This window comes from Fusarium pseudograminearum, chromosome 1, assembly GCF_000303195.2.
Source record: "Fusarium pseudograminearum CS3096 chromosome 1, whole genome shotgun sequence".
In the NCBI taxonomy this organism is placed as follows: domain Eukaryota; kingdom Fungi; phylum Ascomycota; class Sordariomycetes; order Hypocreales; family Nectriaceae; genus Fusarium; species Fusarium pseudograminearum.
The window spans coordinates 7,349,812-7,377,502 of NC_031951.1; the positions used below are offsets into that span (position 1 = coordinate 7,349,812).

Sequence of the window (27,691 nt, forward strand, 5' to 3'; positions counted from 1 at the left end):
TACTCTGTAGATACAGAATGTGGCTTGTGGCTGAATGAGGCTAGTGTATATTCAACGGGCCTCGGTCGGTCCCCGCGGATGCGCCCATGATAACTTGTGAAGGTATATATTCTCCTCATTGAGCTTTCGTTATTTTCAATCGCTGATCAAAACACTCATTAATCCAGGTCTCAACCACTAAACATCTGTGGCATACCGTCGACCTCCAGCAAAATGGCCGAGAAAAAGACTTTCGTTCTCATTACAGGGTAAGAGGACCCAAGCGCAGAAAAACTGTCGAGTGGACAGATACTGATAAGAGTAGATGCTCGCCTGGAGGTATTGGGCATTCTCTCGCCAAGGAGTTTAACCGCCAAGGTAAATCTGATCTGTAAAGATTGAGTATCACAGCTGATGTTTGAAAGGCTGCCATGTCATTGCGACGGTGCGAAACACCGACATGATCAAGGATCTCGAGGGCCCTGGCATGAGCTGCTTCCCTCTCGAAGTCACAGACCCCAAGAGCATTGAAGCCTGCAAAAACCAGGTCGCCGAACTGACTGGAGGTCATCTTGATATCCTCGTCAACAATGCGTATGTCTTGTCTCCCCATCAATTGATCCCCAGCTAACCCCCTCCCAGTGGCCGAACTCATACCATCCCCGCTCTGGACATGGACCTCGACGATGTGCGCGCCACATACGAAGTCAATGTCTTTGGCCCCATGTCCATGGTCCAAATCTTTGCGCCCCTGCTCATCGAAGCACGTGGCCTCATCATCAACATCTCCAGCACATCAACCCTTGTACCCTACATCTTTGGCGCCATCTACTCCTCCTCCAAGGGCGCCATCAACGTATGGTCCCGCGCGCTTCGACTCGAGCTGAAGCCCTTCAACGTGCGCGTCATGAACGCCGTCACCGGCACCGTGCGCTCCAACATTGCCAGCCGCACCCACAGGTCTCTCCCGCAGAACTCCATGTACAAGCCCATTGAGGATTTCTTTCAGCAGCGCTTGACGTTTAGTCAGCGCACGGCGACTATGCCGACGGAGGTTTATGCCAAGAAGCTGGTTACGGCGGCTTTGAAAGGTGAGGGCTACTTGGGGGGCTTGATTGGAGGCACTCCGGATTGGTTCTATGCTGGTGGTATGGCTACCAAGGTGTGGGTGTTGAGCTGCTTGCCTCGATGGGTGAGTGAGACTGTCATTGGAATCTTCTTCAATATTGGGAGCTTGTCCAAGAGGATCCAGGATGCGCGTCGGAAGTTGAGTTAGGCTATTGGTGTTTGAATGAGGGATTGACTGGGTCGTTCTTTGCTACTTGTATGCTGGGCTGGGTTCAATTGACTTGTGTTCAAAGTGAAAAAGAAGCTAATGCTTTATCAATGTTCTCTATGTATAATCTACTAGGCTATCGCTAACAAATGTTCATGATGAATGTCAACACAAGCGTATCTCAAAACCATCAAGCCCTTCATCTTCACCCTGTTTGTCAATGATGCATTGTCTAAGCCCACTTTCCAAGCACACTCATCAAGACCATACCGCAGACCAGACCAAGCATAGCCAGAGCAGTGGTCCAAGGACCAGCATCGCTAAGTTCACCACCCATCATCCAATCCTGCGCCCACATCTCTACCAGGCCGACCCAAACAAGGATACCCGCGGAGAAAGCATCCAGCGTACCGATAGCAATGAGCGTAGAAGGATCATTGCCGTTAAAGACGTTCAAAACACCAATACCGATGGCCATTCCGATGGGTGTGATGATGGCGAAGCCAGAGGCAAGGACGAGCTTCTTCCAGAGAGGCACGGTGGATGTTCCGGTTCGTTCTACCGAAGGTGTGGGGGAGTGTGAGTGAGAGTGGCCTAGGGCGATGGGCATTTGACCGTAGCCCAAAGATGCGATCCTTGTGCCGAGGGCGATACCTTCGAAGAGTTGGTGGAAGATGATTACGACCGAAAGGGTGATGAAGAAAGAGTCGCCAGCCACAACAAGGGTGATGCCAATGACTAGCAACGTTAGTAGAGTACTAATGAGGGAAGAATCTGTGAAAAACGTACGGAGAGAGTGGAAGATGATACCAGCCTCCATGATACTAATGTTGGCCATCTCAGCCTTCTCCACAGCCTTGGGAGATAGTGATACAGAGTCGGTTTCGGATTTCTTGCTCGCCTGCCATCGCATGGCGCGATAGACAATGAACTCGATCAAGAAGGATATAAAGAGACCGGCCATTACAATAGCAGCCGTTGTAGCTTCGTAGAGGAGTGTGCCTAAACATTCGTTGCCGAACATCATTTGTGCATGAGTGAACAACTAGACAGTATTAGTCATTGTTTCCCACGACAGTCGACGGAGTCATACGTGAACAAAGGCAGTAGAGATGATAACTCCAGTACCGAATTGCTTGAGGATGGTGAGGACGATGTTGGACTGTACAGATGTGAAGCGCGATAGCAGGATGGGGCCGTATACACCCAGGGATGAAGCGACGAGGACGGCGAAGAGCATGCCGATTCGAATGCCGATGTTGTAGTCTCTGTCGGTACGGGTGCATGATCGTGAACCGCCTTCTGAGCCGTGGCTACCGCCGACGCAGTGTCTATAGAGGGTTAGTGACAATGGGAGTGAAAGGAAAGGGAAGAGACGGACTCTACACCAGCGTGGAAATGGCAGTGTTCCTCGTCGGGGCTTGCGTCGCCAGACTTGATGTCCTCAGCGGCGAGGATGGGCGCTTCGCCATCGTCGGACATGCAGTATCTAGGTAGTCAGTCAGCTTGGCTCATTGGCTAGGTGGTGAGTGCATACGTTTCATCGCCGTGACTGTGGCAGCCCGTGAGTTGAGCGGGATACTCCTCCGTGTTGGTGATGGTGGTCTGGACGTAGTACTCTGAAGAGCTAGGACCCATGCAATACCTGTGTTTCTGGTATTAGAACCTCTGATCTCTCGAAGTTTAATGGTAGTGACTTACAGAGATGTCTCGTGCATGTGGCAGTCGGATACGGCAGTGATCTTTTCGGCCTTTGCGGAGCCAGTTTCTTTGGCAGCTGTTTGGGTTGGGCTGGCGTTTTCGCCCAGGACTTGAACTTCTCCGCCGCTGGGGTTCATGCAGTATCTAGAAAGGTTAGCTGTCATGGTACTGGAGAAGAGCGATGGGCGACGTACGTGTCTGAACCGTGGTTGTGGCAATCCGTGTACGAAGAAGGAGGATCTTGAGTAGTTGTTGCCTTTGAGTCTGCGACGATCTGATACTCGTCAGAACCAGCCATGCAGAACCTGTCTTCGTTAGTAGATTGTATTAGAGTGGTGTAGACGTAGGGCCTTACTGGGTAGGTCCATGCATATGACAACCCGTCAAAGACTTGAAGTCCATGTCTGTCTTTGTCGCTTGTCTCTTGACAGCAGCGCCAGGGGCAGCGGCCGAGACAGCTACGACGAAAAGAAGAGCACCGATGAGGACAGTGGCCTTGCGGCTCTCGAAGAAGGTTTTGAGGCGAGCCATGGTGGGTATTGATGTTGACAATGGCATACAGCTCTTGACTTTGACCAAGTTGGTGGTTTGGGAAGGATGACAGGCAGTTATGTACTCCTCATGGTGCTATAAGGTTAGCAAGGAAAGAACTGTCGGTACGTGGGGGGCAAAAAGAAATAATCGGCCGAGAGTTTCTGAGAACATCAAGGTCCTCGTTTGTCAGTGAAACTTTTGTTCGGCTGCTTGGCAGGCTTGTGAACCGTGGGGCCGATGACCTGGATAGCCCTCTCTTGATCAAAGGATCCAATACAGTCTAGGTACAGAGGATAAAGAACCTGCATAGTCTGACTACTCAAGGTATTTGCGACAAGTGGAAACCCTGATCGACCAACACAGGCAACCAAGCCAAGACGGTTGATGCGGACGATGAGCTGCATCAACGACGAGACCCGATTCGACACTAACAGAAGTAAGCTTGTAAACAAGGTTGGAACGGTTCTGATAAGTCCTTCAGGTACTGAACCCTTGTTCTCTGACATGATCTCTCTCCACTTGGTTGGTGAATGTTGGTGGTGAGAACCCTGATGGACTCAACACCACCACGACCCGCAGCAGGTGAGAGATTTTTTAGACGGTTTATTTCGGGCTTATTCTACTGGATCGAGATATTGTTAGGTAAAGAGGTCAAGTGGCGGGGAGAAAACAAGGTTATGTTTATGGATAATTTGGGTGCGACCATGTCATTTGGGGGAGCACAAAGGGTACCAGAAACATTGATCACTGGGAGCATAAGAGACAAAATCATTAGGCAAACTTAGGCTACTTAGACTAATTATTTTTGCAGTCTAGGACTTAGGAGGCAACGTCTGGTGCATTACGTGCAATTAATCGTGACACAATGTCGAGATGAAGCTCAGCTGTTAATTATTACCGAGACGGAGCTTGTGACAGTAGATTAATTGTCTTGTGATACCAGACTCGTACTGTTGGTTCAATTGAGTAACACCATGCAAGAATAGAAACACACGACAACATTTAGAATATGTCAAATAAAGTCATAATTAATGATCATCCATCTATAGTTGATCCAAATCATCAAGAAAAAAAGAGTTGCGCATCAAACCATGTCTTTTCTATCCTCCACTGCGTTACATCCAGGAAGTCGACACGAAAGACCATCCCAGACTCTCCAATCTAGAAACTCAGTACTTTACAGAGCAAGAACAGCAGCGGCGACAATTCCTGCAAAAGGAATCATTTGAACGACAGCAGCGTTGTCGGTCACAGCAGCAGAGTCGCTCTCGGTAGCAGATGCAGTGGCAGAGCCAGAGCCAGTGGCCGCAGCAGTGACAGCAGCGTCGCAGTGCCCTAGGCCACCAGTTAGTGATGATCAAGAGGGTAAGGATGAAGGATACATACAGTGGTCGCCGTGAGGCTCACAGCCAGTAGATTCTGTGGGAGAAGGAGAGAGAGACTTGGTTGCGCCAGCAGAGTGAGAGTGGTCCTCGTCCTCGTGGTCATGGTCGTGATCATCGGTAGCCTTGGCCTCTGATGAACCAGTCTTGGCAGCCTCGCAGTGCCAGTGGTCACCATGAGGTTCGCAGCCAGTAGACTCAGTGGGAGAGGGAGCCAGTGAGCCAGTTCCAGTGGTATCGTGGTCATGGTCATGGTCGTCGTCATGCTCAGCGTCAGTGGTGACCTTGGCCTCGGTAGCAAGAGTAGACCTGGCACCGTCACAGTGCCCTACACCATTAGTCAATTAATGTTGCTGGTATAGACTGGACAGAGAAACGTACAGTGGTCGCCGTGAGGCTCACATCCGACAGACTCGGTAGGCGAAGGAGCGAGAGTCTCCTGGGCAAAGATGGTGGGGAAGAGGCCGAGGAGGGCGACAGCGAAAGCAGTGGTCTTCATCTTGGGCAGCTACTGTGTAAAAGAATTGAAGGTAAGGAAGATGAAGACGAAGGAAAAAAGAATGCAAGGGAGTGGAATTTATAAACAATCGCTGTGGCGCGTTGCTGGACAGTTTAGGTAGGTAGACTGGAGGACTGCCAAGTAAAATAACAAGCCTACAAACGATGGGCAGGTCAAGACGAGAAGAGAAAGACAGGGATTGGAGGGTCAGATACTATGGAGACATGAATTAACCTTGAATGTTAGCTTATAAGAACTGTCGAGATGTCGTGTCAGGGGAGGTATTGGTGTTGATGACACCCGGAGAGAGAGTTGAGGTCGTATGAGTATTCTCTCTACTCTATCTACAGTATCAAACACTTGAATCGATACATCTCCCATGAATACAGGTACCTATTAATTGTCGTATCCCAAAAGTCACCTCGTCTGTTTGTCTTGCATCTTCTTCCTGCTTGGCATGTCTATCAAGGTCCTCACCTTAAAAACTGGATCCTTCACTGAGGCTCCACCACTACCAAATCGCATCAACCCCCCTGGACCTAGCCTAGCCCTCCCTAGCTCCCCCCTGTAGGCTGACCTACTGACTTTATATCCACAACGCTTCCACTCGGATCAAGAAACAACTTGACCAGGAATAAACATAAACCCTGCAACCCAAATCAAAAAGGTTCCTTTTTCTCCGTCCGAGTATTACATCCAATCGTTGACAGGGATAAATAGCTGGCCACTATTGCCTGCGATATCACTCACAGTCTGTCTGCCCCTTCACCGACATCATCTATTCATCTGGGCCTCAACCATGAGAGCACATCTCATCGCCCTCACAGGGCTCATCTTCAGCCCCCTACCTACCACCGCAGACCAAAACATAAAGGTTGATGGCGTCGCAAAACCCGACTTTGCCTCTATCCCCAACCTGGTTTGTCTCTCAATCCTTCTCATCCTCGGCTTGGCCCTGTTACGAAGGACCTACTCACCGGCACAAGATCAACTAACCACTCGACTCTTGCAGTCTGGCTTCCTCAACCAAGCTGTTGTTCCTCTAGAAGAAGCCTCGGAAACACCCAGCACACCTCGCCATGTTGAAGCAAACAAGAAATTGACCAAGGCTATGGCGAAGGGGTGGGGGAACTGGAATGCCCATCATCCCAGACATCGACTACTAGATGCCCTGTACGGATATAGTAGATACTATGAACGTCAAAAGGCTGAACTTGGTCGATTGGAGGGTCTCTATAAACATGTTTCAAAAGCTCAAAAGTCCGTGAGTTGAGTCTCCCCCTACTTACCAGATCACAGTTCTAATTATGGAACAGCTACTAGAGCACTCAGTTCAATACTCCAAGAAATTCACTCGCATTGACAATCTTCTCAAAAAGAACCAAGAACTCTGCAACAGAATCGTGCAACAGGCAATGCACTTCTACGGCATTGACCATGATGAACTCAACAAGCACATCCAAAGCCTTGAAGTATCAGGGAAACTCGCCGACAAAATCTCAGTCTCTCAAGCCTTGAAGCATTATGTCCGTGACTGGACCGAGACAGGCGACGCCGAGAGAAAAGGCACGTTTTCGTGTCTGACTAAAACGCTAGAGAGCTTGTTCCCCGAGAGACAAGGGGGTAAGCCAGTGAAAGTGCTTATTCCTGGTGCTGGACTTGGAAGGTTGGGACATGATATTGCAAGACTTGGGGGTAAGCTAAATATCTGGTGATCTCTACTGAATTTCCCTTACTAACTATTGAAAGGCTTCGACGTAACTATCAACGAATGGTCCATGTACATGAATGTAGCATATCGCTTCCTCGAAGCCAACCTCTCTCAAAACTCACACTCCCTCCACCCCTTCATCGATGGCTGGTCTCACCACGCCACTGAATCCAACATGGTTCGCCCTCTGTCATTTCCTGATGTTACCCTCAACTCCACCTCCGTGGTCCTGGTCGAAGGCGACTTTACAACGGTGTTTTCCACACCAGGCGAATACGATGTTGTAGTCACGTACTTCTTCATCGACACAGCACGTAACCTCATGAGCTATCTCGACACGATAAAAAAGGTTCTCAAACCAGGTGGTCACTGGATCAACCTGGGGCCATTGCTTTACGGTACAGGGCCATTTGTGCAGTTGAGTTTGGAGGAGATCTTGGTGGTCTGTGAAGCGTTGGGTTTTGAGTTTCTTGAAACAGATGAAAGCTGCGGAGAGAAGACGTTTGAAGGAAGGACGGTCAGGGCGATGGAGGCGGCTTATGGGTTCGATGACATGGCTTTGACAAAGAGTGCCTATAATGCGCAGTTTTGGGTGGCGAGGAGGTCTATGAAGCCTTAGATGGTCACTGGCCGAATAGATGGGGCTGAGAATCACCAAGGGATAGGGTTTCCATCTTCAATTACACTTTTTGAGCATTATGACTCCAATGCCCTCACAAGACCGGGGTTTTTTTTATGCCCTTGCCCTACTATAAGGTTCAGAAGGGGCACAAAATGCGTCACTTGCTTCCATCACTGAGAATCACAAAGAGCTGATTCACATGATTTCCAAGGGCGGCATGTAGAAAAAGACGTCCGATTAGACACACTGATACCTTGAACCTGACTATTTACTTATCAGGATCCAATTGCCGATCTCTCGGATCAATAATCGTGATACCTTATTGAATGTCTTGCAGCACCGCAGGGAATAACAAGATAGCCGCTCAAGTTACCGAATCAACCACTCGGTAATAAGTCTACGAACAAAATATCATCGGAAACCCCAAACCGGATATCCTGGCAATGGCATTTCGCACATCTCCCCGCACTGGCGGAACTTTTCCGACACAATATTTGCACAAGCCCTTTTCCGAAACTGAGGGGCATGTCGCTTTTCCGTCTCTTGATACAACAACGATGATCAAAGTGGAGTCCAAGATATCCGTTCAGACCAAAATATATATCTCCTCAGATACAATTCGCAACTATGCTTTCTCCTGGTGAAGATTATGACAGATTATTAACAAAAATGACTATTCGACACGATTCAAATGCTGTCGAGCCATCGAAGCCTGCTTTTCAGCAGCCTTCGCAGGCGAAAATGTTCACTCTTGATGAGATGATCAGAAGACGTGCTGCAGAGCTGGGAGATACTATCTTGATGGGGGCGCCGGAAACAGGTGTTGATGATTTCAAGGAGCATAGTGCTATCGATTTGGATAGATATGCCGATGCGGCTGTTGCGAAGTTCCAGAGTATGGGTCTCAAGCCTGTGGTAAGTACTATCCATAACCTCCAAAAAACGATATACTAACTATTCAGGATCCAACTCTTGAGAAAGCACCCGTTGTCGGAATGCTAGGTCAATCAGGTATCCACGTCGTTGTTCAGATCATCGCATTGAACCGTCTAGGATACTCAGCGTTTCTCATCTCAACACGTCTCGCTTGTCCTGCCATCACCCAGCTTCTCGACCTGGCAAGCTGCAATGTCATTCTAACAACTCCAAACTTTCACTCCGTTCTGGAACAAGTTCAACAAAATCGTCAACTAGAAATATTGCCCATGTTACAAAGTGCAGACGTGTACAAGCATGATGCACCACGCTTTATACGAGATTACAACCCTGAAGCCGAGTCACGAAAAGTTGCAGTTATCATCCACTCTTCCGGATCAACAGGTCTTCCCAAGCCGATCTACCTTACCAACGCAAGCTGCATTGGTGCTTTTGCAGTACACATGAATATGCGCGGTTTCCTCACATCGCCTTTCTTCCACAGCCACGGTTTCTACGAGATATTCAGGTCCATTTACTCGGGCAAACAGATCTACCTCACAAACTATGGCCTTCCAATCACAAGGGAGTCTGTTATTGCGCAACTCAAAGCTACCAAGCCTGAGATCTTCCATTGCGTGCCTTATGTTATCAAGCTGCTTGCTGAGAGCGAAGAGGGCATCAGGATATTGGCGAGTATGAAGGTTGTTCTCTATGCGGGAAGTGGATGTCCGGATGATCTTGGTGACCGTCTCGTCGAAGCAGGTGTCAACCTTTGTGGTAACTACGGAGCGTGAGTAAATCTGAGTTTCGGAAGTGGCTTTCGCTAATAGGTTGCAGGACTGAGACAGGTAGACTTGCCACTTCTCAACGCCCAGAAGGTGACAAGGCGTGGAACTACATCCGCATTCTACCCCCAGCTGAACCCTACACCATCTTCGACGAAGTCGCCCCCGGTCTCTTCGAGTGTGTAGCTCTAGATGGCCTTCCATCCAAGAGCACGACCAACTCAGACAACCCACCCGGATCGTTCCGCACTCGCGATCTCTTTACACAACATCCCACAAGACCAACACTATGGAAATTCGCCTGTCGACTAGACGATCGCTTCACTCTCATCAACGGCGAAAAGGTCCTCCCAATCCCCATCGAAGGTCGTATCCGCCAAGAAGAAATCGTCAAGGAAGCTATTGTCTTCGGAGATGGAAGAACGTATCCTGGAATCTTGATCGTCAAGGCTGATCGTGTTGCTGATATGCCCGATGATGAGTTCCTCAACGCTATCTGGCCTTCAGTTGAAGACGCGAACTCACGCGCAGAATCTTTCTCGAGAATTCCCAAGGAGTTGGTCGTCATTATACCCGCCGACGTATCATACCCTCGAACCGATAAGGGTACTTTCATCCGAGTTCCGACATACCGACAATTCGAAAAGGAAATCGAGGCTGCTTATAGTCGATACGAAGGTCAAGACGATTCAGCTGGTTCATTGACTCTCAAGGGCAAAGAACTCGAAGAGTACCTCCTTGAACAGATCAAGGTCAAATGCGGAGTAGAGCTTGAATCGTCAGAAGCAGATTTCTTTGCTTCTGGTGTTGATAGTCTGCAGTGCATCCAGATGTGGAGTCTCATCAAGCGCGAGATCGACCTCGGTGGCAACCAATCCGAACTCGGACAGAATGTCCTCTATGAAACGGGTAACGTCAAACTACTCGCTCGTCAACTTGAGAGACTCAGGAGTGGTGCCGGTGATGAGACGGAAGACCAGTTGAAGATTATGGAGAACTTGGTTGCGAAGTACTCTACATTCAGACCCCATGTCGCTGGATCTGCGCCTCAGCCTGAGAAGGAGCTTGTGGTAAGTTCAAAATGGTAATCTCGAAGATGTGAAGCTAATAGGTTCAGTTACTCACTGGTGTCACTGGTGCATTGGGTGCTCATGCTCTTGCCCAGCTAACAGCTCAGCCTCATGTTGGAGCTGTGTGGGCTTTGATCAGGGCGTCGAGTGACCACATGGCTACTGAGAGAATGCACAAATCTCTCGAAACTCGCGGGTTATCACTAGATGATGAGCAGCGCGGCAAGATCCTCGCTCTGCCTTGTGATCTTAGTCGTCCCGATCTTGGCCTGAGCGAATCCAACCTGGCCGAACTGCAGAACAAGCTCACGACAATCATCCACAGCGCATGGGCTGTAAACTTCAACATCTCGGTACAGAGCTTTGAAGACCAACACATCAAGGCCGTTCATAACCTTATTCAACTAAGTCTGGGTGTCCAGACACCTCGACCTGCTCGGTTCTTCTTCTGCTCTTCTGTTTCGTCAGCTGGAGGTACACCACGACCGGGCCAAGTTCTCGAATCACTGGTTCCATCGCCGGCACATGCGCAACACACTGGTTACGCGAGATCGAAGTATGTTGCTGAGCATATTACGGGTAACGCGTGCAAGGCAGGAGCTGTGGCAAGAGTCTTGAGATTGGGACAGCTGGTGGGTGACACCAAAGTTGGGGAATGGAATACCACCGAGGGCATTCCTTTGATGATTCAGACTGCTGTTACACTTGGTGCACTGCCAGCGCTAAACGAGGTAAGCTTTGTAATAAATATGCTACAGAAACTGTGACTGATACGTGTTAGGAAATGACTTGGTTACCAGTCGACCTCGCAGCATCGGCAATCCTCGACTTGTCTAACTTAACCACTACCACAACCGCAAACCGGTCGTCAAACCCAGATCTAGTCTACCACATCCTTAACCCAATTCGCTTCCACTGGACGAACCAAATGTTACCGTCCATGAGGGCAGCAGGCTTCAAGTTTGAGACGCTTCCTACCAGTGGATGGATGCAACGTCTACAGGACTCAGATCGAGATCCATCAAAGAACCCTCCTATCAAGCTCCTGGACTGGTTCGAGAGTAAATATGGACACAAGGCGTCTACAAAGGCAGAGACTGGAGCTTTGGACTATCTCACAGATCTCTCAAGGGAGGACAGTGTCACGTTGAGAAACGTGCCGGATGTAACAGACGTGGGGTATGTGAAGATGGTGCTTGGTCGGTTACAAAAGCGTTGGGAACAGGCCTCCGCGTAGTAGAGACTTGACAAAAGAAGTACATATTTTGGTAGATTTGCTTATTGGCGTTTGTAATGTTTGTTTCTATCATATTTACCAAATCATACTACCTCCTACTCATGCTGATGAACTGAGGTTGTGAAGTCGATTGTTCATTCTCCAGTGAAGTATGTAGATGTAAATCTGAAACACCGCCTGAGATTTTGTCAGCGGGGGATGAACCCACAGCTACCCAAACCCCATACATCCATTAACCAGACAGCTGAGAAACACAAGATAGGACACAATATTAGAAATCCACGGTACAGTTGATCGTTGTCTCGAAAGCCGGGGTATACGAAAAGTACAGTTCGAGACACGGTTACACGGCTTGCGGGGTTTTGAGAAAAATGATTCGACCGGTAGTCGAGGGAAACCCCCCGAGGTCTGAGGTCGCAAAAATGATAGATGCAAGATTTCGTTTTGAGAGATGGGATACACAAACATACCTGCCCCCAGAGAACAAGGACAGTTCGATGCAATGTCCCGTCGGTTATGTTTCTTTCTATGTTTCACAATCTGCAAATGAGGAAGCCCCGTTTGGTCGAGTATGCAGATATGAGCCAAGATCGCGGTAATGTCTTGAGACGGCTGGGGAGGGGAAGTAGGACAACCTGAGAAATTCGACATGACAAGTCATTCTCGTCAGTCTCTGTTGGACTGCCTACAATCCTAACACTAAGCGTCGTTCGCAACCCGATGACCATTGTTTCTTGTTTCGATGACGCCGGCAATTATCGTACTCCGTATTCACGGTCAATCTATAAAGACTGAGGATGCATCACATTTAAACAAGCCATCATCCTTACCCTCATCATTTTATCAAGTTACAGCAAGCAGTATTCAACAGCACTCGACACAGTCAACATGAAGTTCTCCATCGTCGCAACTGTTCTTCTTGCCCAGGGCATCGCCGCCATGCCTTGGTCTTTCGTCAAGGGAACCAAGTCTAACGGCGAGGAGGTCACGTAAGTTTTCCCGGGGCAACTTCAACATAGGCATACCTACACAACTCTCATCTTGAGGCGGATCTTTAGTTTGCTGACATAGAGCCCACTCAGTGTACGAATCCAGGTGTCTGGGGCTTCCTCCCACCGAGTGACCTCCAAGCCCACCAAGAAGATTAGTACTGAGCCGATTTGTCTTAATGTTTGCTGGTCCGAAAAGCCCAATTGCCCGCAGGGTTGGGTAAGTGATGACTGGTTTCCATGTCTGATGCATATTGCTGATTCGGGATTCAGGAACCCCACAACAACGTAGGATATCCCTTGAGAGGAACGAAACTAAAGATGACTAACAAGAATAGGGCGCCGACGACTTTCCATGTTGGACCTGCTGTCGCGAAGCCAGCGGTGTTTATGATCTTTAGATCAGCATCACATGTGTCGGGTATTTGGATTTTCTGGTTAACAAGGGCTTGGTTAGTTGTGAGTGTTTGGTCAAGAAGGAGAAATGGACGCTCTTTAACTACTAAGGTACTTGTCTACAAGTATGAAAGTCATGTATGCTCGACCAGATGCGAGTCTTGTTAAAAGTGATTTGATCTCGGCTTTATTGCCGATGAAAGCCGTACATCCACTTGATCGACGGCTAGATCCGCCGCCATTGGATCATTTAATCTTATCAGATTCCGGATTCCCGCTTTGTCATCATATGTCTGACATGTCACAAGGTCGGTGTCCACGTCAGGTCACATTATCAGATCCTCTTTCAGGCATCCATCTCCATCCATCTCAGCACATGACAGGGATACTTGTGACGATGCGTGAATTATCAAATCAGATGACCCCTGTCGTCGTGTTTCATAAATTTCTTCATCTCTTCATCTCTATCACCTTCTGTCTTTCTGTAGTATCTAATATTCACATGAGAGAGACAACATGGCGTCAGCAGAAACAGCGCCTCTTTTAGGGGCACCTGGCCCAAGTACACTTCCAGATATAGACTCGGATACGACTCCATCTCGACCAGCAAACCCAAAACGTCTATCGGCTGGCGTGGCGCGTATGGAAATCGTGTCTCGCAACATTACAACGACACACCGCGTCTGGTTATTCATCAGCATCTTTCTCGTCGGATATGCATACGGTCTCGAGAGTCAAACACGACTCGCTTATCAATCTTACGCAACATCCAGTTTCGATTTGCATTCTTACTTATCAACGATCAATGTCTTGCGCAATGTTATCGCAGTCGCAGTGCAACCGAGCGCCGCTAAAATAGCAGATGTCTTTGGACGGTTTGAAGTCATCGCTATTTCTACCGTGCTGTACACTATCGGTATCGCGATCGAGTCAACTGCACAGAGCGTCGAGGTGTTTTGCACCGGAAGTATTATTTACCAGACGGGATACACTTGCATCGTTTTGCTATTAGAAGTCCTCATCGCCGATTTCTCGTCCATGCGCGCAAGAGTCTTCTTCAGTTATCTGCCCGCAATCCCATTCTTGATCAATACATGGATCAGCGGAAACATCACCTCTGCTGTCTTAGGATCGACCAGCTGGAGATGGGGACTCGGCATGTGGGCCATCATTTATCCCATCGCTTCGCTTCCCCTACTCTCATGCCTTTACTTTCTTGAACGACGTACGTGGGAGTCCGAGGGCAAGGAGAGCGAGGCAGTTGCACTTCTCTCTCTCAAGACCAAGAAAGGAAGAGCAGACCTTTTTCATCAACTCGATGTCATCGGTCTCGTTCTTCTCGTCACTGCCTTCTCACTCATCCTAGCACCTTTGACCGTTGCAGGAGGAACAGCCAGTCACTGGCGTAGCTGGTACATAATTCTCCCTCTGGTTGTAGGATTCTGCCTAATGGTCTGTTTCATCGCCTGGGAACAGCGAGGCGCTAAACATCCTCTGATCCCATTCCATCTCCTCCGCGACCGAGGCGTCTGGTCTGCCCTGGCTGTACGAAGTTTGCTCAACCTTGCTTGGTGCACACAAGGAAACTATCTATATACGATCCTTATCGTGGCTTTTGACTTTTCCATTGAGAACGCGACCCGCATTTTATCCTTCTTCTCATTCTTCGGCGTCATCACCGGAGTATTGGCTGGTCTTGTCATCTTCAAGATCCGACGACTTAAGTTTATCATTGTTGGCGGAACCCTGCTTTTTATGGCCGCTTTTGGAGTTTTGATCATGTACCCTGGCGGTGCATCTATCTCATCAAAGGACGGAATTATCGCAGCGCAGATCCTTCTTGGTGTTGCTGGTGGATTCTTCGCTTATCCCACCCAGGCATCCATCCAGGCTTCTGCATCACGAGAACACGTTGCTATTCTCACAGGCCTTTACCTGTCATTCTACAACATCGGGAGTGCATTTGGTACATGTCTTTCCGGAGCCATATGGACACAAACTCTCTACAAGTCTCTGAAGCACAACCTTGCTTTTCAGCCTGACGAGGGACTTGCAAAGGCCATTTACAACAACCCCTTCTCCATCATTCCAGATTACCCAGTGGGAACCGAGATTCGAGACGCAATTATCAGCAGCTACAGTTCTGTTCAGCGATTACTTTGCATTGCAGGAATTTGTGTTTGCATTCCCATGATTATTTTTGCTTTAGCGCTGAGGAATCCGCGATTGTCGGAGCAGCAAGTTCAGACGGAGGATGAGAATAACCATGAGGCTTGATTTAGAAACATTTCTTTATTAAGAATAGAACACTAGACTAGAGTTTTGTCAATTTTAGAAACATAAAACGCATACAGAAGATCGACAACATGGCGTTTAGGATGATACCATCAACAGTCCATGTCGTCACAAATACAAGAAATAAAAACCACATCCCCCCGATTCAGCGTCTCACCACTCGTCATGCGCATACGGGTCTGGCTCCGGTTGAGCTTCGGGCTCCTGTTGATCCATGGGCTTCTTGCCCGCCAGACAAAAGACAGGAACATGCTGATTCGCATTCATCAGCGCGGGGAGCAATGTTTCGTAGAGGGTAGAACCACGTCTGCAGCCGTCATAACTATGCACCTTAGGCACGTGCACAGAGTCGATAAGCTGTGTACAATCTTCAATGCTGAAATGTTGAAGTGAAAGTCGTTCGTCTTGGTTCTTCCATCCCAGCTTATACATCTCCTTCGTTAATGTGCCAAGCATCATAGTTGAACATGTGTTACAACCATCATGATCCTCTGTCAGAAAATGATAAAGGTCAAGAATGGCTGTAGTCACAAACTCGAGACAGCACTGGCGTGATGCATTGATCTCGTCTGTATACCAAATTAGCAAAAGTTATGATATTGTCGTTTCAGTAAACTTACCCAAAAGGCCGTCCGGAAGAGGAAGACGATCATCTTCGACCTTGATTAACCCATGACTGTGTGTCAATACTAGTTCTGTCATCTTTTGAAAGATGTCTTGGTCATCGAAAACCCAGGATATCGCGATGGAGAGAATACAGTCGCTTCCATACTCTGTAGGTAAGTTGGACCGCAGATGTTCCAGCCAAACCTTAGCGTGTGGCTCGACACTCTCATGGCATCCGTAGTAGTCGACTACCATGGTCAACTCTGCAAGCAGTTCGATGCTGGGTGACTTTGGGACATCTTTGTGATAGCCGTGAAGAATGGCCAGTACCGTCTGATGTGCCACCGGATCCCAGCCACGTGCTTGGATCTCATAAAGTCCGGAATCACCAATAAGCTGTCCTGCTCTGGGAGAAGAAAACAGCTCCGTAAAGTAATCAGATCCTAGTTTCAGGTGCCTTCCTGAGACTAGGACTCGGATTTCGACTTGTCCAGGGCTCGATCCAGGTATCTTTCCATACTCGTGGTACTTGTGTCGGCTGTCTGAGCTGTCGACCGATGCCGCATCGCAGTCTTTGTGTGCGACTTCTCCCCAATCGCATGACACATGAAACTCGCTACGGGATACCTCGTTAGATGGTACGTTTGATAGCGTGTCCCCTGAGAAAGAGAATGGTCGATATTTGGATGTATGGAGAGTGATACAAGTATCGCCATTCGAATCGAAGACGTAGGTCGATGGCCTTCCCATACGTGTATGTCTCCGGAAGGCTGGTCTGGCAGACCAATGGTTAAGTCTTGGAGGCCAGTCGGGTTCTGAAGGGCAACGGCCGAATTCTGAATCCCGGTGGTACTTGTATGGAACCCAAATGTCAGCCCGAGTGTCGTCCCATTCAGCCCCTACAACGAGGTTAACTGGTTCTGAACCCCAGCAGACAGTCTCTGAAGCCTGGCCGTCTGGTTCTGAACCCCGAGTGTCGCCCAATGAAGCCCAAGAGCCAGTCTCTGCAGCACGACTATCTGGTTCTGAATCGCCTTGGGCGCTTCGTGGAACCCAAGCCTTAGTCTTTGAAGCTCGAGTATCTGGTTCTAAGTCCCAGCTACCGGCTTCTGAAGTCGGGTGGTCTGGTTCTGAATCCGAGCGGTCGCTTGATACAAGATCATAGTATGATCCTGAAGTCCAATACTCTTCTGAAGTCCAATCACTCATATTGCCTAGATGTTTGCTTCAGCTTTGGTCTATACGACTTGTAATTATAATACTTACCGGTGTGAATCTCAAAGAGTAGTTGTCGTAGTTGACTTTTGTGCTGGGTTGTTGTGGTTGGCTGTATCCGATAGAATGGCTGAACAACTTGTTGTGGTTGGATGAAAGAGGAAAGAGGATGGAGAAGGGGGAACACCTGCTATAAATACAGGTCAAGAGAAATTTCTTTATTTTGACTTTTCTTTTGTCGTGGAGTTTAAGCAGTATTAAATTCATGTCGTGTCATCTGACCCATCATGTAAGTTTTACCTTTACTATAAAGTTTTCATTGACAGTTAACTCTGTTCGAACTTAGAGAGCTCCTCATTGGCCAGTCAAGACAACTCTTTGTATAGAAAACTATCCAGCTGGATATAAATCTTCAGCTTAAGTCAGTAGCTAATACAGTTTACAATTATTTGTCCAAGGTTCTAAAGTAATAAAGTCAGGGCTCTAGGTGCTAGGCATCAGTTCCATATCGGATAATAGGCTGCCTATTTTGCGTTCGACTATCTTTATCAAACACTACATGTCTTGACCTTAGATTAGTACAGTTCAACAAACTATAGTAGGCCATAGGTGAAAACGCGCCAAGGAGATAACAGACACAGCTTGTTTCTCTTCTTGCTAGACAGTCTTTCAGCTGCCTTTGGAAGACATCAAATATATCCGATTTATAAACACGAATTCCATCAGCATAAAAAGGAACAAGATAGAAGATCCCAACCAGAAATAATGTTCGAACAAATTGTTCTTTCTGTGCTTTGCTCACATCTTTTCATAACCAAACATATACACGGCTGTGCCGGGAGTCACCCATAATTTTCTGATCCACTCTCAGACGCCCTTCCATTAGGCCACCCAACCTTGCATCCATAAATATCTCGCCATGTCATGTTAACGAGAGTACATATCCAAGGGGATATCAAAGACGGCAACCGCTGAACTGCGTCACATTGCACACGAGACCAAAGACACAGGACAGGGTCTGTGGTAGACTGACATCGAAGTAAGCACTAAGTAGCACGTGATTATGTACCGCTATTATCTACGCTTTGTTCAATATTTACCCCATGTTCATGCTTTGACTTGTTTTTTGTGACAACAATCTCCTCACTTTAGCTATGGCATCTACTACCAACAAGCAACACCCCCAAGAAGCAACACAAACCCAGGCCTTTCCATTGCCTAAACTCCCTCCGGAACTACGTCGCCTTATCTGGAGCCATACTCTCCCGGGGCCCCGAATTCACAAAGCAGTCTACAGACGCTATTGCGGCCGTAGTACCGCTGCCGAGACTCACATCTTATCACCGCGACCACCTATCGCACTCAGCATCTGTAAAGAATCTAGAGATGTAGCGTTGGAGGTGTTCAAAACCTTCGCCCCTTGCCAGTGTCCTGGGGTCGGACAGGTTAGGTTCTTCAATCCACAGGCGGACATATTATACATCGACATCAATAGTCCCTGTGAAGAATGGTTCGCTCCTTGGTGTGACTTTTCTCGAGTATCCGTCGCTGTACAAAATAACGAGCAAGATTACGAAAACTTATCATCTATGCTATTACTTCGCCCTATTATCTCGCATGTATATCTCACTGTTCTGGAGATGGATGAGAAGATGATGGACATCTTCAAATCGAAAAGGTCGCGGAGAAGACATATCAAGTACCCCGAGATATTGATCAGAGCGACAAAGTGTGTTCCAATCCAGGAACTGGAAGTCGTGGATGGAGAGGAATCACAGTATGAGGAGCTACGATCCATGGCTTCGTCTCTTTTGTCTTCTGAAAAACACAAACACCTGTCTATTGATGTGGCTTTGGCCAGGGTTTGCTGTTGCTGTCATTAGTCGTTCTGGCTAGCAACACAATAATGGTGGGTGGCCGAGGTCGTCTGGAGAAACTATATTCATGAAACATGAACCGTGGGCCACTTTTTTATTGTGCGAGAATATGATTCCTTATTTGTGTCTTACTTTGTATGACCCTTTGTTGCAGGGCAACGGAGAATTCAGTACTGGCCTTAAAGTTGTATACCGAACACCAATGAAGTATAAAGATCAAGTTTTTCAAGAGATCAACTGTGCATAATTATATACCCGAAACTAATATTAAACCTTGATATCTAATAGTCAGACTTCTATCTAACTTTTATCCAAGGTTGAAGCTGAGCCCAATCCAATCTTATCCATAGCAAGTGAAGGCTCATCCATTCACTATGAGAAGCTTCCGCCATCATCTGTCATGCTGACAGAGAAACTTAGGCCTTGCACTTTCCAGTCTCAAAAGTAGTCCTAGCAAAATTGTTAGCGTTTGGTTCTCCCATAAGGATATCAAGATAAGCATGACTTACTCCATGGTCCAGCCCTCTGTGTTGGTTTGAGCTCCGTCCTTGCATCCATTGATGCCAAGGTTGAGGAATGTCTGGCATCGTCCACCAGTGAGCCCGATTCTGGTTCCGTGGGTGGTCTTGACCTCAAAGACAAACTTGCCCGCTCCCGAAGGTGCGTTGACACATCCAGTCTTGGTCTCGTAGATCTCGTAGATACCACCACCGCCTCCGTTATAGCACCAGTCACGAGCAGCAGTGAGCGCGGCAGCCTTGTTTGAGCCCCAGGGAATAATGTCTTTGCTGCCGTAGCAAGCAACTGAGACTGGGTACTTGTATCCGATAGTGCGGACACAAACGTTGGCATCGGCCCAGAGAGTACGGCAATCACTGCCGACGGTGGGGTTCCACTCCTTGAATTGCTCAAAGGTGATGCCGTACATGTTGGCGATCTGAAGACAGCCAGTGTTCTTTGCGACGAAGTGGAAGCGGTCACAGTTGTCGACCATGCCGGGCTGGATGGGAAGGGGAGTCTCGATGCCGTTGTCACCAGTTTTAACCTCAATGGCTGTAGCCTGTGCCAAGGTCTTGGTGGGAGCGGCGAGGGAAAAGCCAGCATTGGCAAGGAAGAGTGATGTGATGGTGGAGAACTTCATTGTGATGAGGATTGGGAGACTGAATCAGATATTGATGAGGGTTCTTGTTGTCTTGAATGGCTATGAGCTGCTAAGAAAATTGTTTTTGTCCTGGGGCTTCAGAGATATTTATACATAATCTGATGCCGTCTTGGCAACCATCGTGAACTTGCCTTGTAAGGCGGATTAGGCGACCACGGCTGTGCCTTTCTTGGCCATTCTTGGTTCGTAAAAATTCTTCCAATAGCAAGAATAGCCATGTCACATAGTGGTTCTTTTGAGAATGCCGGTGATTGCCTATTCAAGAGATTGGGACGTTACCCCGAAGACGAACCATCGTGGAGTCATATTTCGCGGTGTTTTCCCCTTCCAGAATCTCACTAGCTCTTATGTGGGGGATCCGCTGTTAGCCTCTAAGCCACCCGCTGTAGGGCTAGAGTACAGGGGTATTGAAAAATTGAGTGTCGTCTTGGGCAAGGGACGTACAATGACGATGGGTAAGATGATATAGGTTTATACTAACTTTATGATATCAACTATACATTCGACACTGTAAATACTAGTACATAGGGCCTCTTTACGAGTTATTCACCACAGTATCGCAAGCTATTGCGCTCACTGCTATCGTCGACCGCAGCGTGAGATTGATCCACAGACAACAAACTTTGAGGAGACTGCTACGTTGGCATGCGGCACAGTCCACTTAGAGCGTAGTTGCCTGTCGACAAAGTGCCGCTACTTTCCTATATCTCAGCCTATACGAGGCTTCTCGGACCTGGAGAACTCATGCCTGAAAGCGTCGTTTTGGTTGGTGTAATAAATTCTGCTATAAAAAATCTGCCCAATGTCGGTGTGACAATTTCGCTCTCAAAGGATTCAAGACTACGTAGGTAACGTTACCGGAAAAATAATATTGCCCCTGAACTATAGGGTTATAAGCTTAATGAAGGAGCTATGCTTCTCTGGGCTATTATGCCTCATTCTTAAAGTCTAGGCACAATGCAAATCTCATCTCCAGGGTGGCTCAAAATTGCGGGTATTCAACACCCAATTAATTTGACACTATTAGTCACAGTATATCTGCTCAATCTACCCATAGCCCGGGCGATGATATTAGAAAAGTCCAACTAGATTACATTTCCCTCATCATACTCTCGGTCAGCTCGTGTCGTCGTAGCTGCCTCATCCAAGTGCAACTCAGAAGCACGAATATCAATCTTCTTGATCACAGCGCCGAGCACAATCTTGAGCAGCTCATCATCCGACATGGATGTACCGTGACCGCTCCAAGTCACTGTGTCGACAATGTCTCGGGTTCCAGCCTCCTTGTGCAGTTCGTCGTCGAGATGCTGGAGGGTCTTTTGCCGCACCAGATCCGGTCCACCCAAGCGGAACAGTTGGACACCAGCTTGGTGGATGGGTGCCTTGGCCTCGTCGAGAGTTCGGGCGGCTTGAATCAGGGGAGTCTTGATGTCGTCGTCGAATGCGCCGGCTGTGAGCACAATAATGTTGAGAGCGGCCTTCTCCTCTCCGGCTGTGAACTTGTCGCAGTACCACTTGAGTAAGCCGCCGAGTCTGGCACCCATGTTGCACTTTCCAGCTGGCTTGACCTTGTCGAAGATGGCGCCGACCTGCTTTCCCTTGCTGGTCAAAAGCATGCTTCCGGCAAAGCCACCAATGTGAGTGTAACCTGACTTTCGGATTGACTGAACTCCAGGTAGCTTGGCCAAGACACCTCCGGGTCGGTGGTTGACAAAGTACAGATCAACTCCATCAGGATCGTGTCTGGCGCAGATGGGTGCAATGCGCTCTATCAGGGTCTTGATTTCGGGCCAGTAAGGCTGCATGGCCTCGGAATCATCGACGAGGAACATTGTGTCGAAGCATCGTAGCTGCAGAAGGGTCTTTTCGTACTCATCGCCTTCAGCGGTGGGTTGAGTCTCTGGGGCTGACATGTTGGCTGAGTTTCCGTTGTTTTACTGCTGTTGTTTTGGGATTGTTTGACTCGGGATTCGGAATGAAACAGCAGAGAAATATGTTTGGTTTCAAGTTACCCAATTCTTGGGCGATCGTCATAAGGAATATAAATTGGTTGCAAGGCGGTGAAGACACGGATGACGTTTTAAGTGGGACATGGCAGAGTCATGCAGGGTCCAGTTGAGGGAGGCCTCAACTCTTGACCCCTCTCTTTTCAGTAGATATTAATAGCAGACATCGATTCAGAGATGTTTTCATATATGTGAATGAGGGTACATAATGCTACACACTGAATCAGACCCTAGAATACCTTCATAAACTCTCACTGATCAACTACTATCGTGTGATGCAGTTACAAGTGAGAGTACCTCCAAAGTAGCTAAGCTATTGTACTAGTCTAGTCAGAATGGCAGAAACGGCCCGTCATAACCAACCGAAATTAATCGAAAGTGGCTGATGGGGTCAACAAAATTGGAGAGAAATAAAGGGAGCAATTCATAGACAAGCCATTGAATGGTTAGTACACGCCAATGGCTTCACCCACGACGCTTCGAAAGATGCCATCAGGGTCAAACTTTTGCCTGACTGCTTTGAATCGAGAGATATGCTGCGTGGAAATCATTAGACTCTTCCTCAACAAAGGCAATGATAATCTTACATCAGGGTCAATATTCTTGGCCGCACGTTCGAATACCTCTCGTGTGTTCTTGGTCCAGTGTGGGCGACATGGAAATTCGTCAATCAGCGTTTCTGCCAGTTTGTGATCTGTATCCATAGTTAGCCTCAGAAAGCTCAGGATCATGCATCGATACAACATACAAAAAGGTTCGTTATATCGAAGTCCATCACCAATGCTTGGCTTGTAAGAAGGGAAATCCAGCATGATCACACCCTTGTCCCAGTCGGCACCATCGGACGTGCCATAAGTCACCTGTCCAAGTAGGTCAAAATATGGCCGTCCAAACTTGATGTTGATGCCACTCCTATAAGTAGATGCCATAAACTTGAGCTTCTTGGCTTCGTTATCGAAGAGCTGGCGAACCCTCTTAAGCATTGCATTGGCTTGGGTAACGGGGAATGCGAGCTCCAAGGTGTAGCCATGGATGCCGTACTCCCATACTGGACGCTGATCAGGGTATAAACCGCCAATAAGAACATCATAGTTCCATCCGTAAACGGGCCACTTCTCGATAGGCTTGTTAGTTGTCTTTTCTCTAAAGTTGGGTTTCTCCCATTGCCCAAATAGAATTTCTTCTGCGAGAAGATTTGATAGAGAAACTCCTTTTCCAGTGTTCCATAGAGCTGAGATAGCACCAGCTTCAACTTGGGTTATCGAGAATGTGTTTTGGAAGCCCTCTTGCTCGCTTTGGTTGGTTGGGATAACATCATAGTAGCGCCAGTGGAACTTCTTCTTGTGAGGCCACCACTAATACCGTTTAGCACATGCTTGTTGTTTAAAGGTATGACAGGAAAGCACTTACCCAGAGATTCGCGGTGGCATAGGGGGCTATCATACCATAGATGTCACCATCTAGAACATCACCCTCGTCCAGGCTATGAAAGATTAACGTTTAAACACAGCACACCAAAGATAAATACTCACGTTTTCTGATCGGCGTATACTTTAAAGTCGGGATAGACCTTGAACTTCATCCTCACAATGACACCCAGTAGTCCCAAAGACGTTGAAGCAGCCAGCCACTCTTCGCTGTCGTCACGCTCCAGGTGTCTTAGCTTGCCAGTGCCGTCAATGATGTCCATAGCCAACACGCCAGCTGCAACCATGGAATCCTCTCGGATAGACGACCGATGGGCACCCATTGCAACACAACCAGCCAAGGTGATGTTCCAGTTGACAAGGGTGTATCCCGCGGAAGCTCCATGGTCGTGTAGGTACTCAGCGAGCTGTAAAAATGTTACACCAGCCTCGATCATGACAGTGCCGGCCTCCATGTCAAGATCGTATATGTTGTTTACTTGCTCTGTACGAATAATGACGGTGTTGGGATCATCGGAGCACATCGTATCATACCACATATGTGCTTTTCCCGAGGCCCGAACTCTCTGACCTGCCTTGATGGCACCTTGGACGGTGTTTTGGATGTCCTTGACGCTTGAAGCATCATGGACCTTGGCAACGTCCTGGCATGCTGGGAATCCAGGACCGTCAAATGTATTGTAAGGAACGGCTGTGGCACCAAGGGCCAGAGCCAGTATGCTCAAAGATCGAATGAAAGCCATATCGTAAGCCCCGTGCTAAACAGTCACAGGCAATATGGTGTAGGAAGAGCTGTCCCTATAGAATTAGAGGCATTTTTCCGGGCTATTTAAGCAATGTGGCAGGGCTACTGCTAGCGATACCTCGCGCTCTAATTACCAAATTCCATGTGACGGTAGTTGTTGAATGCCGAACAACAGGCAAGCACCCGTGTAAGGTTGCATTTTAGAATGATAGATCGAGTGATTAGACTGTGATCGACATAGTCAGGCGATGGAACAGGACTCAGGTACTGTTCACTTGTGGCTGGCTACTTGTACGGAATGACACTCTACGCGGGGTTATCACCAAGACCAAGAATAGCCGCGAGAATCCTTGGCAGGAGAGCCAAAACGAGGTTTTTGATCACCCGCCTAGGTCCAGAAGAAGCAGGTGCTTTTACATGATATGGATAAAACCTGAGTATTATATGCCACTCCAACGCTTTACCCCGCCTTTTGATCTAATATCACGCTGTAAGTTGTGAGGCACAGGGAACTATCGTATGGATATGCATCCTTAGAGTTATTTGTTTATGACATCAGGTTTAATTCGCACCAATCGAGTAGGGTGGTTGAATGAGTGGCCTAAGAATGGATATCAATCCGGTTATGAAGTAGGCGGGTGACTTGTGTCAATGCAGCGAGGATAGTGCAGCATGCATGAATATTATCATCCAACGACCAGTCCATCTGTACAATTAAGGATATGAGAAAGGGAGAAGTAAATTCAGGATCGGAAATAAGTTAAGCTCATATGAGCTTGCAATTGCACTTACTGCTTCGCATGCAGCCACTCTTGCGAATAACATGACTTTCTCAACACCAGGATTCAGTCGTTCGTTACCCCCGTCATGACTATGACCCAATCCAGCTTTGTTCTTTTTGTCATCACAGGTCTGGCTATGGCCGGACTGTGTAAATCAGGAAGCTCCACCGTTCAGATATCCGAAGTAATCGTTTCCTCCCTGGAGACTTCTTCCTCAATGGTACCAATTGAGACTTCCACGGTTGAGGCTACATCCGCTCCTACTACCGACACATATACATCGACCAACGGGGAGACAATGACTATCTCTTCCACAAAAATCGACTCCGATACGACCCTCACTACTACTGTGGCATCACTCAGCTCAAGCGAAACTTCTTCAGAACTCGCCACAGCAACAACAGCGGCTGTTAACAACCCAGCCGAATGTATCGGCTCCATACGAATCCAGCATGACCACTATATCGGCATAAGCGGCGGTTTGAAGGGACCGCTTAGTTGGAACGATTGCGCCCAGTTGTGCGAGGACACCTCGACTTGCATTGCCTTTTTACAAAGCCAAAGTGGATGGATACTGTTGGAATGCTGCAGCGGGCGATGTAAGGTCAGAGTCGGAAAGTCAGGGTTGGATCAATGGCACCAAAGGAACATGCCCGCGGGATTGATGAGTGTAGGTTGCAACATTTCGGGGACAATCCATTTCAATGTGTATCTAAATAGCTTAATACAAACACTTTCGTGTGCTATAATGAAAAGTAAATATGCGTATATATATGATTAACCCTTTGTTGACCGATTTTACATCCCAAAATACAGAGCGTTCGCAAAATCGGCCGCTGCAATCCAACATATCAAGTCGATAAATATGTGTTGGAAGTTGTAAAGTGGCAGTATTTCTTACTCGGCCAAGTCGGTGCTATCGCGCCGATCCTCTGATACTTGGTCACCACCAGGGACCTGGAGGCCAACTAGCTTCCTCGAGATCTTCTTATCTCCTGACATCTCGTGTGCTGCTGGTTCGTTCGCAGCCATTTCCGCCTCGTGTTTTGTGTGAACAGTATCATCAGTTACCGTAGGCACAGACCCTTCCAACTCAAAAGTCGGGCGTATAATGCAGTCAGAATGTAGCTGTGGCTTGTATTCCCCGGGCTCTTCTTCATCGAGCGTAGGACCTGTTGCGGCTTTGTTTACTCGCCTTCGCTTGAACCAACGAAGCCCAAGAAAGCCAACCAACAGTAACAGGACGACGGACGGAACAACAGGTCCCACGATTGTGGCTATATCTGGTCCCGACTTGGAGTCTGGCTCAGACACGGATCAGTACAGTTATCTAAATGGATTGTGCAGCTCGCCATCTGAGTTTGGAGCAAGGGTTGGAGACGGTGTTTCTGTTGCTGATCTGGTCCTGACTTCGTCCCATATTAGCCGCGTGTTCGTGGTAAATTACATCCATAAAGCTTACCCTCCAGAGTCTTTGAGATAGATTGAGGCCCCAAGGTGAGAACCACGGTCTTGCTCCTGAAATCAATACCACACCAATACCACACTACAAGCTCCGCAAGCCGTTCGAGTGACTGTAGGCAATGCTCCGCCAAGATTATCACAGTATTGCAGATATGATGAGAATGCTGAATTTACGTCATCTTGTTGGTTGTTTTTGGTACTCTCTACATTCTCTGTTATGCACTGATTGCACGATGCATATAACTTCTGGAATGGCGAGTCCGGACTACATAGTTTTGGGTCCTTCCCAACAGATTGTGCAACTCTGTATGCGCCGTCTGTGCGAAATGGCGATTCAGCGAAATGGCGATCTCGGAGGAAAAGGTATCAACTTACTGCAGTCATCAAAACATATAGTGGGGGTGACGTCCCGTATGAAGAGACGTTTGATGTTGACTGGAGTTTTCAGCCAGCTTTTTCCTGAACGGTTGGCGGTATGTAGTAGAGACACCATGGTGATAACCAGGCTGTTAGTCAGGCACAGAGGGGACTTGGCAATTATCAAGCAGGAGGGATGGTAGAAATAGATGAAGGAAACAGGATTGGGGGCGTTCAGCTGAACCTCTTTTGTTTATTTTTGTAATGTGCACTTTCAGAGCCTGCTATGAAAAGCAAGTCCGATTGGCCTTGTTTCCCAATCTCCCATGGCACTGCATACTCATATACGAATACTAAAAAAGCCTCCAATTAATTGCCACATCACCGGGTACATGCATGAGCAGGTATTCAATGACCAATCGCTCTCAAATATTCCATTAAATACCCGAGTATTAAAACGTTGCGGTTCACAAGCACATACATAGTACCACATGATGAAACTTATAGTTGTCCTGTAACCGCGCTGTCCTTCAGACTATGAATACAGCAATCCTTCCCTCTTCATCACTACCTAGTCTAGTATGTCCAATCACTCGAGGGGTGGAATTTTCAAACAAAATGGACATCAGTAACTATATCGACAGAGAAGTCTGTGT

The 27,691-nt window shown here is 47.8% G+C and overlaps 13 protein-coding genes across 13 annotated transcripts; 6 read left to right on the forward strand and 7 right to left on the reverse strand.

Moving 5' to 3' along the window:
• Positions 1-213: 213 nt before the first annotated feature.
• On the forward strand, positions 214-1,255 carry FPSE_00262 (uncharacterized protein; the record flags this gene model as incomplete). The annotated part of the gene is made up of 4 exons (XM_009253382.1): positions 214-248; positions 305-357; positions 405-573; positions 622-1,255. The coding sequence occupies 4 exons, from the start codon at positions 214-216 to the stop codon at positions 1,253-1,255; spliced, it is 891 nt and encodes a 296-aa protein (XP_009251657.1).
• A 232-nt stretch (positions 1,256-1,487) lies between these two features.
• Positions 1,488-3,487, reverse strand: FPSE_00263 (uncharacterized protein; the record flags this gene model as incomplete). The annotated part of the gene is made up of 8 exons (XM_009253383.1): positions 1,488-1,993; positions 2,045-2,300; positions 2,349-2,586; positions 2,637-2,744; positions 2,793-2,900; positions 2,957-3,100; positions 3,151-3,261; positions 3,312-3,487. The coding sequence occupies 8 exons, from the start codon at positions 3,485-3,487 to the stop codon at positions 1,488-1,490; spliced, it is 1,647 nt and encodes a 548-aa protein (XP_009251658.1).
• A 1,180-nt stretch (positions 3,488-4,667) lies between these two features.
• On the reverse strand, positions 4,668-5,371 carry FPSE_00264 (uncharacterized protein; the record flags this gene model as incomplete). The annotated part of the gene is made up of 3 exons (XM_009253384.1): positions 4,668-4,825; positions 4,877-5,200; positions 5,254-5,371. 3 exons carry the CDS (start codon positions 5,369-5,371, stop codon positions 4,668-4,670), a joined length of 600 nt encoding a protein of 199 aa, XP_009251659.1.
• A 799-nt stretch (positions 5,372-6,170) lies between these two features.
• Positions 6,171-7,701, forward strand: FPSE_00265 (uncharacterized protein; the record flags this gene model as incomplete). Its single annotated transcript, XM_009253385.1, has 3 exons — positions 6,171-6,635; positions 6,688-7,066; positions 7,121-7,701. 3 exons carry the CDS (start codon positions 6,171-6,173, stop codon positions 7,699-7,701), a joined length of 1,425 nt encoding a protein of 474 aa, XP_009251660.1.
• Positions 7,702-8,373: 672 nt separating this feature from the next.
• On the forward strand, positions 8,374-11,714 carry FPSE_00266 (uncharacterized protein; the record flags this gene model as incomplete). Its single annotated transcript, XM_009253386.1, has 5 exons — positions 8,374-8,619; positions 8,667-9,412; positions 9,460-10,477; positions 10,525-11,208; positions 11,259-11,714. 5 exons carry the CDS (start codon positions 8,374-8,376, stop codon positions 11,712-11,714), a joined length of 3,150 nt encoding a protein of 1,049 aa, XP_009251661.1.
• A 1,901-nt stretch (positions 11,715-13,615) lies between these two features.
• Positions 13,616-15,376, forward strand: FPSE_00267 (uncharacterized protein; the record flags this gene model as incomplete). The annotated part of the gene is made up of 1 exon (XM_009253387.1): positions 13,616-15,376. The coding sequence occupies one exon, from the start codon at positions 13,616-13,618 to the stop codon at positions 15,374-15,376; it is 1,761 nt and encodes a 586-aa protein (XP_009251662.1).
• Positions 15,377-15,547: 171 nt separating this feature from the next.
• On the reverse strand, positions 15,548-17,209 carry FPSE_00268 (uncharacterized protein; the record flags this gene model as incomplete). Its single annotated transcript, XM_009253388.1, has 2 exons — positions 15,548-15,963; positions 16,015-17,209. 2 exons carry the CDS (start codon positions 17,207-17,209, stop codon positions 15,548-15,550), a joined length of 1,611 nt encoding a protein of 536 aa, XP_009251663.1.
• Positions 17,210-18,369: 1,160 nt separating this feature from the next.
• Positions 18,370-19,339, forward strand: FPSE_00269 (uncharacterized protein; the record flags this gene model as incomplete). The annotated part of the gene is made up of 2 exons (XM_009253389.1): positions 18,370-19,077; positions 19,247-19,339. 2 exons carry the CDS (start codon positions 18,370-18,372, stop codon positions 19,337-19,339), a joined length of 801 nt encoding a protein of 266 aa, XP_009251664.1.
• Positions 19,340-19,508: 169 nt separating this feature from the next.
• On the reverse strand, positions 19,509-20,233 carry FPSE_00270 (uncharacterized protein; the record flags this gene model as incomplete). Its single annotated transcript, XM_009253390.1, has 2 exons — positions 19,509-19,542; positions 19,602-20,233. The coding sequence occupies 2 exons, from the start codon at positions 20,231-20,233 to the stop codon at positions 19,509-19,511; spliced, it is 666 nt and encodes a 221-aa protein (XP_009251665.1).
• A 1,106-nt stretch (positions 20,234-21,339) lies between these two features.
• FPSE_00271 (uncharacterized protein) lies at positions 21,340-22,167 on the reverse strand (the record flags this gene model as incomplete). Its single annotated transcript, XM_009253391.1, has 1 exon — positions 21,340-22,167. One exon carries the CDS (start codon positions 22,165-22,167, stop codon positions 21,340-21,342), a length of 828 nt encoding a protein of 275 aa, XP_009251666.1.
• A 539-nt stretch (positions 22,168-22,706) lies between these two features.
• FPSE_00272 (uncharacterized protein) lies at positions 22,707-24,430 on the reverse strand (the record flags this gene model as incomplete). The annotated part of the gene is made up of 5 exons (XM_009253392.1): positions 22,707-22,796; positions 22,848-22,954; positions 23,009-23,615; positions 23,671-23,743; positions 23,793-24,430. The coding sequence occupies 5 exons, from the start codon at positions 24,428-24,430 to the stop codon at positions 22,707-22,709; spliced, it is 1,515 nt and encodes a 504-aa protein (XP_009251667.1).
• An 869-nt stretch (positions 24,431-25,299) lies between these two features.
• On the forward strand, positions 25,300-25,973 carry FPSE_00273 (uncharacterized protein; the record flags this gene model as incomplete). The annotated part of the gene is made up of 2 exons (XM_009253393.1): positions 25,300-25,884; positions 25,935-25,973. 2 exons carry the CDS (start codon positions 25,300-25,302, stop codon positions 25,971-25,973), a joined length of 624 nt encoding a protein of 207 aa, XP_009251668.1.
• Positions 25,974-26,111: 138 nt separating this feature from the next.
• On the reverse strand, positions 26,112-27,171 carry FPSE_00274 (uncharacterized protein; the record flags this gene model as incomplete). Its single annotated transcript, XM_009253394.1, has 3 exons — positions 26,112-26,519; positions 26,677-26,732; positions 27,054-27,171. The coding sequence occupies 3 exons, from the start codon at positions 27,169-27,171 to the stop codon at positions 26,112-26,114; spliced, it is 582 nt and encodes a 193-aa protein (XP_009251669.1).
• Between the last annotated feature and the right edge of the window lie 520 nt (positions 27,172-27,691).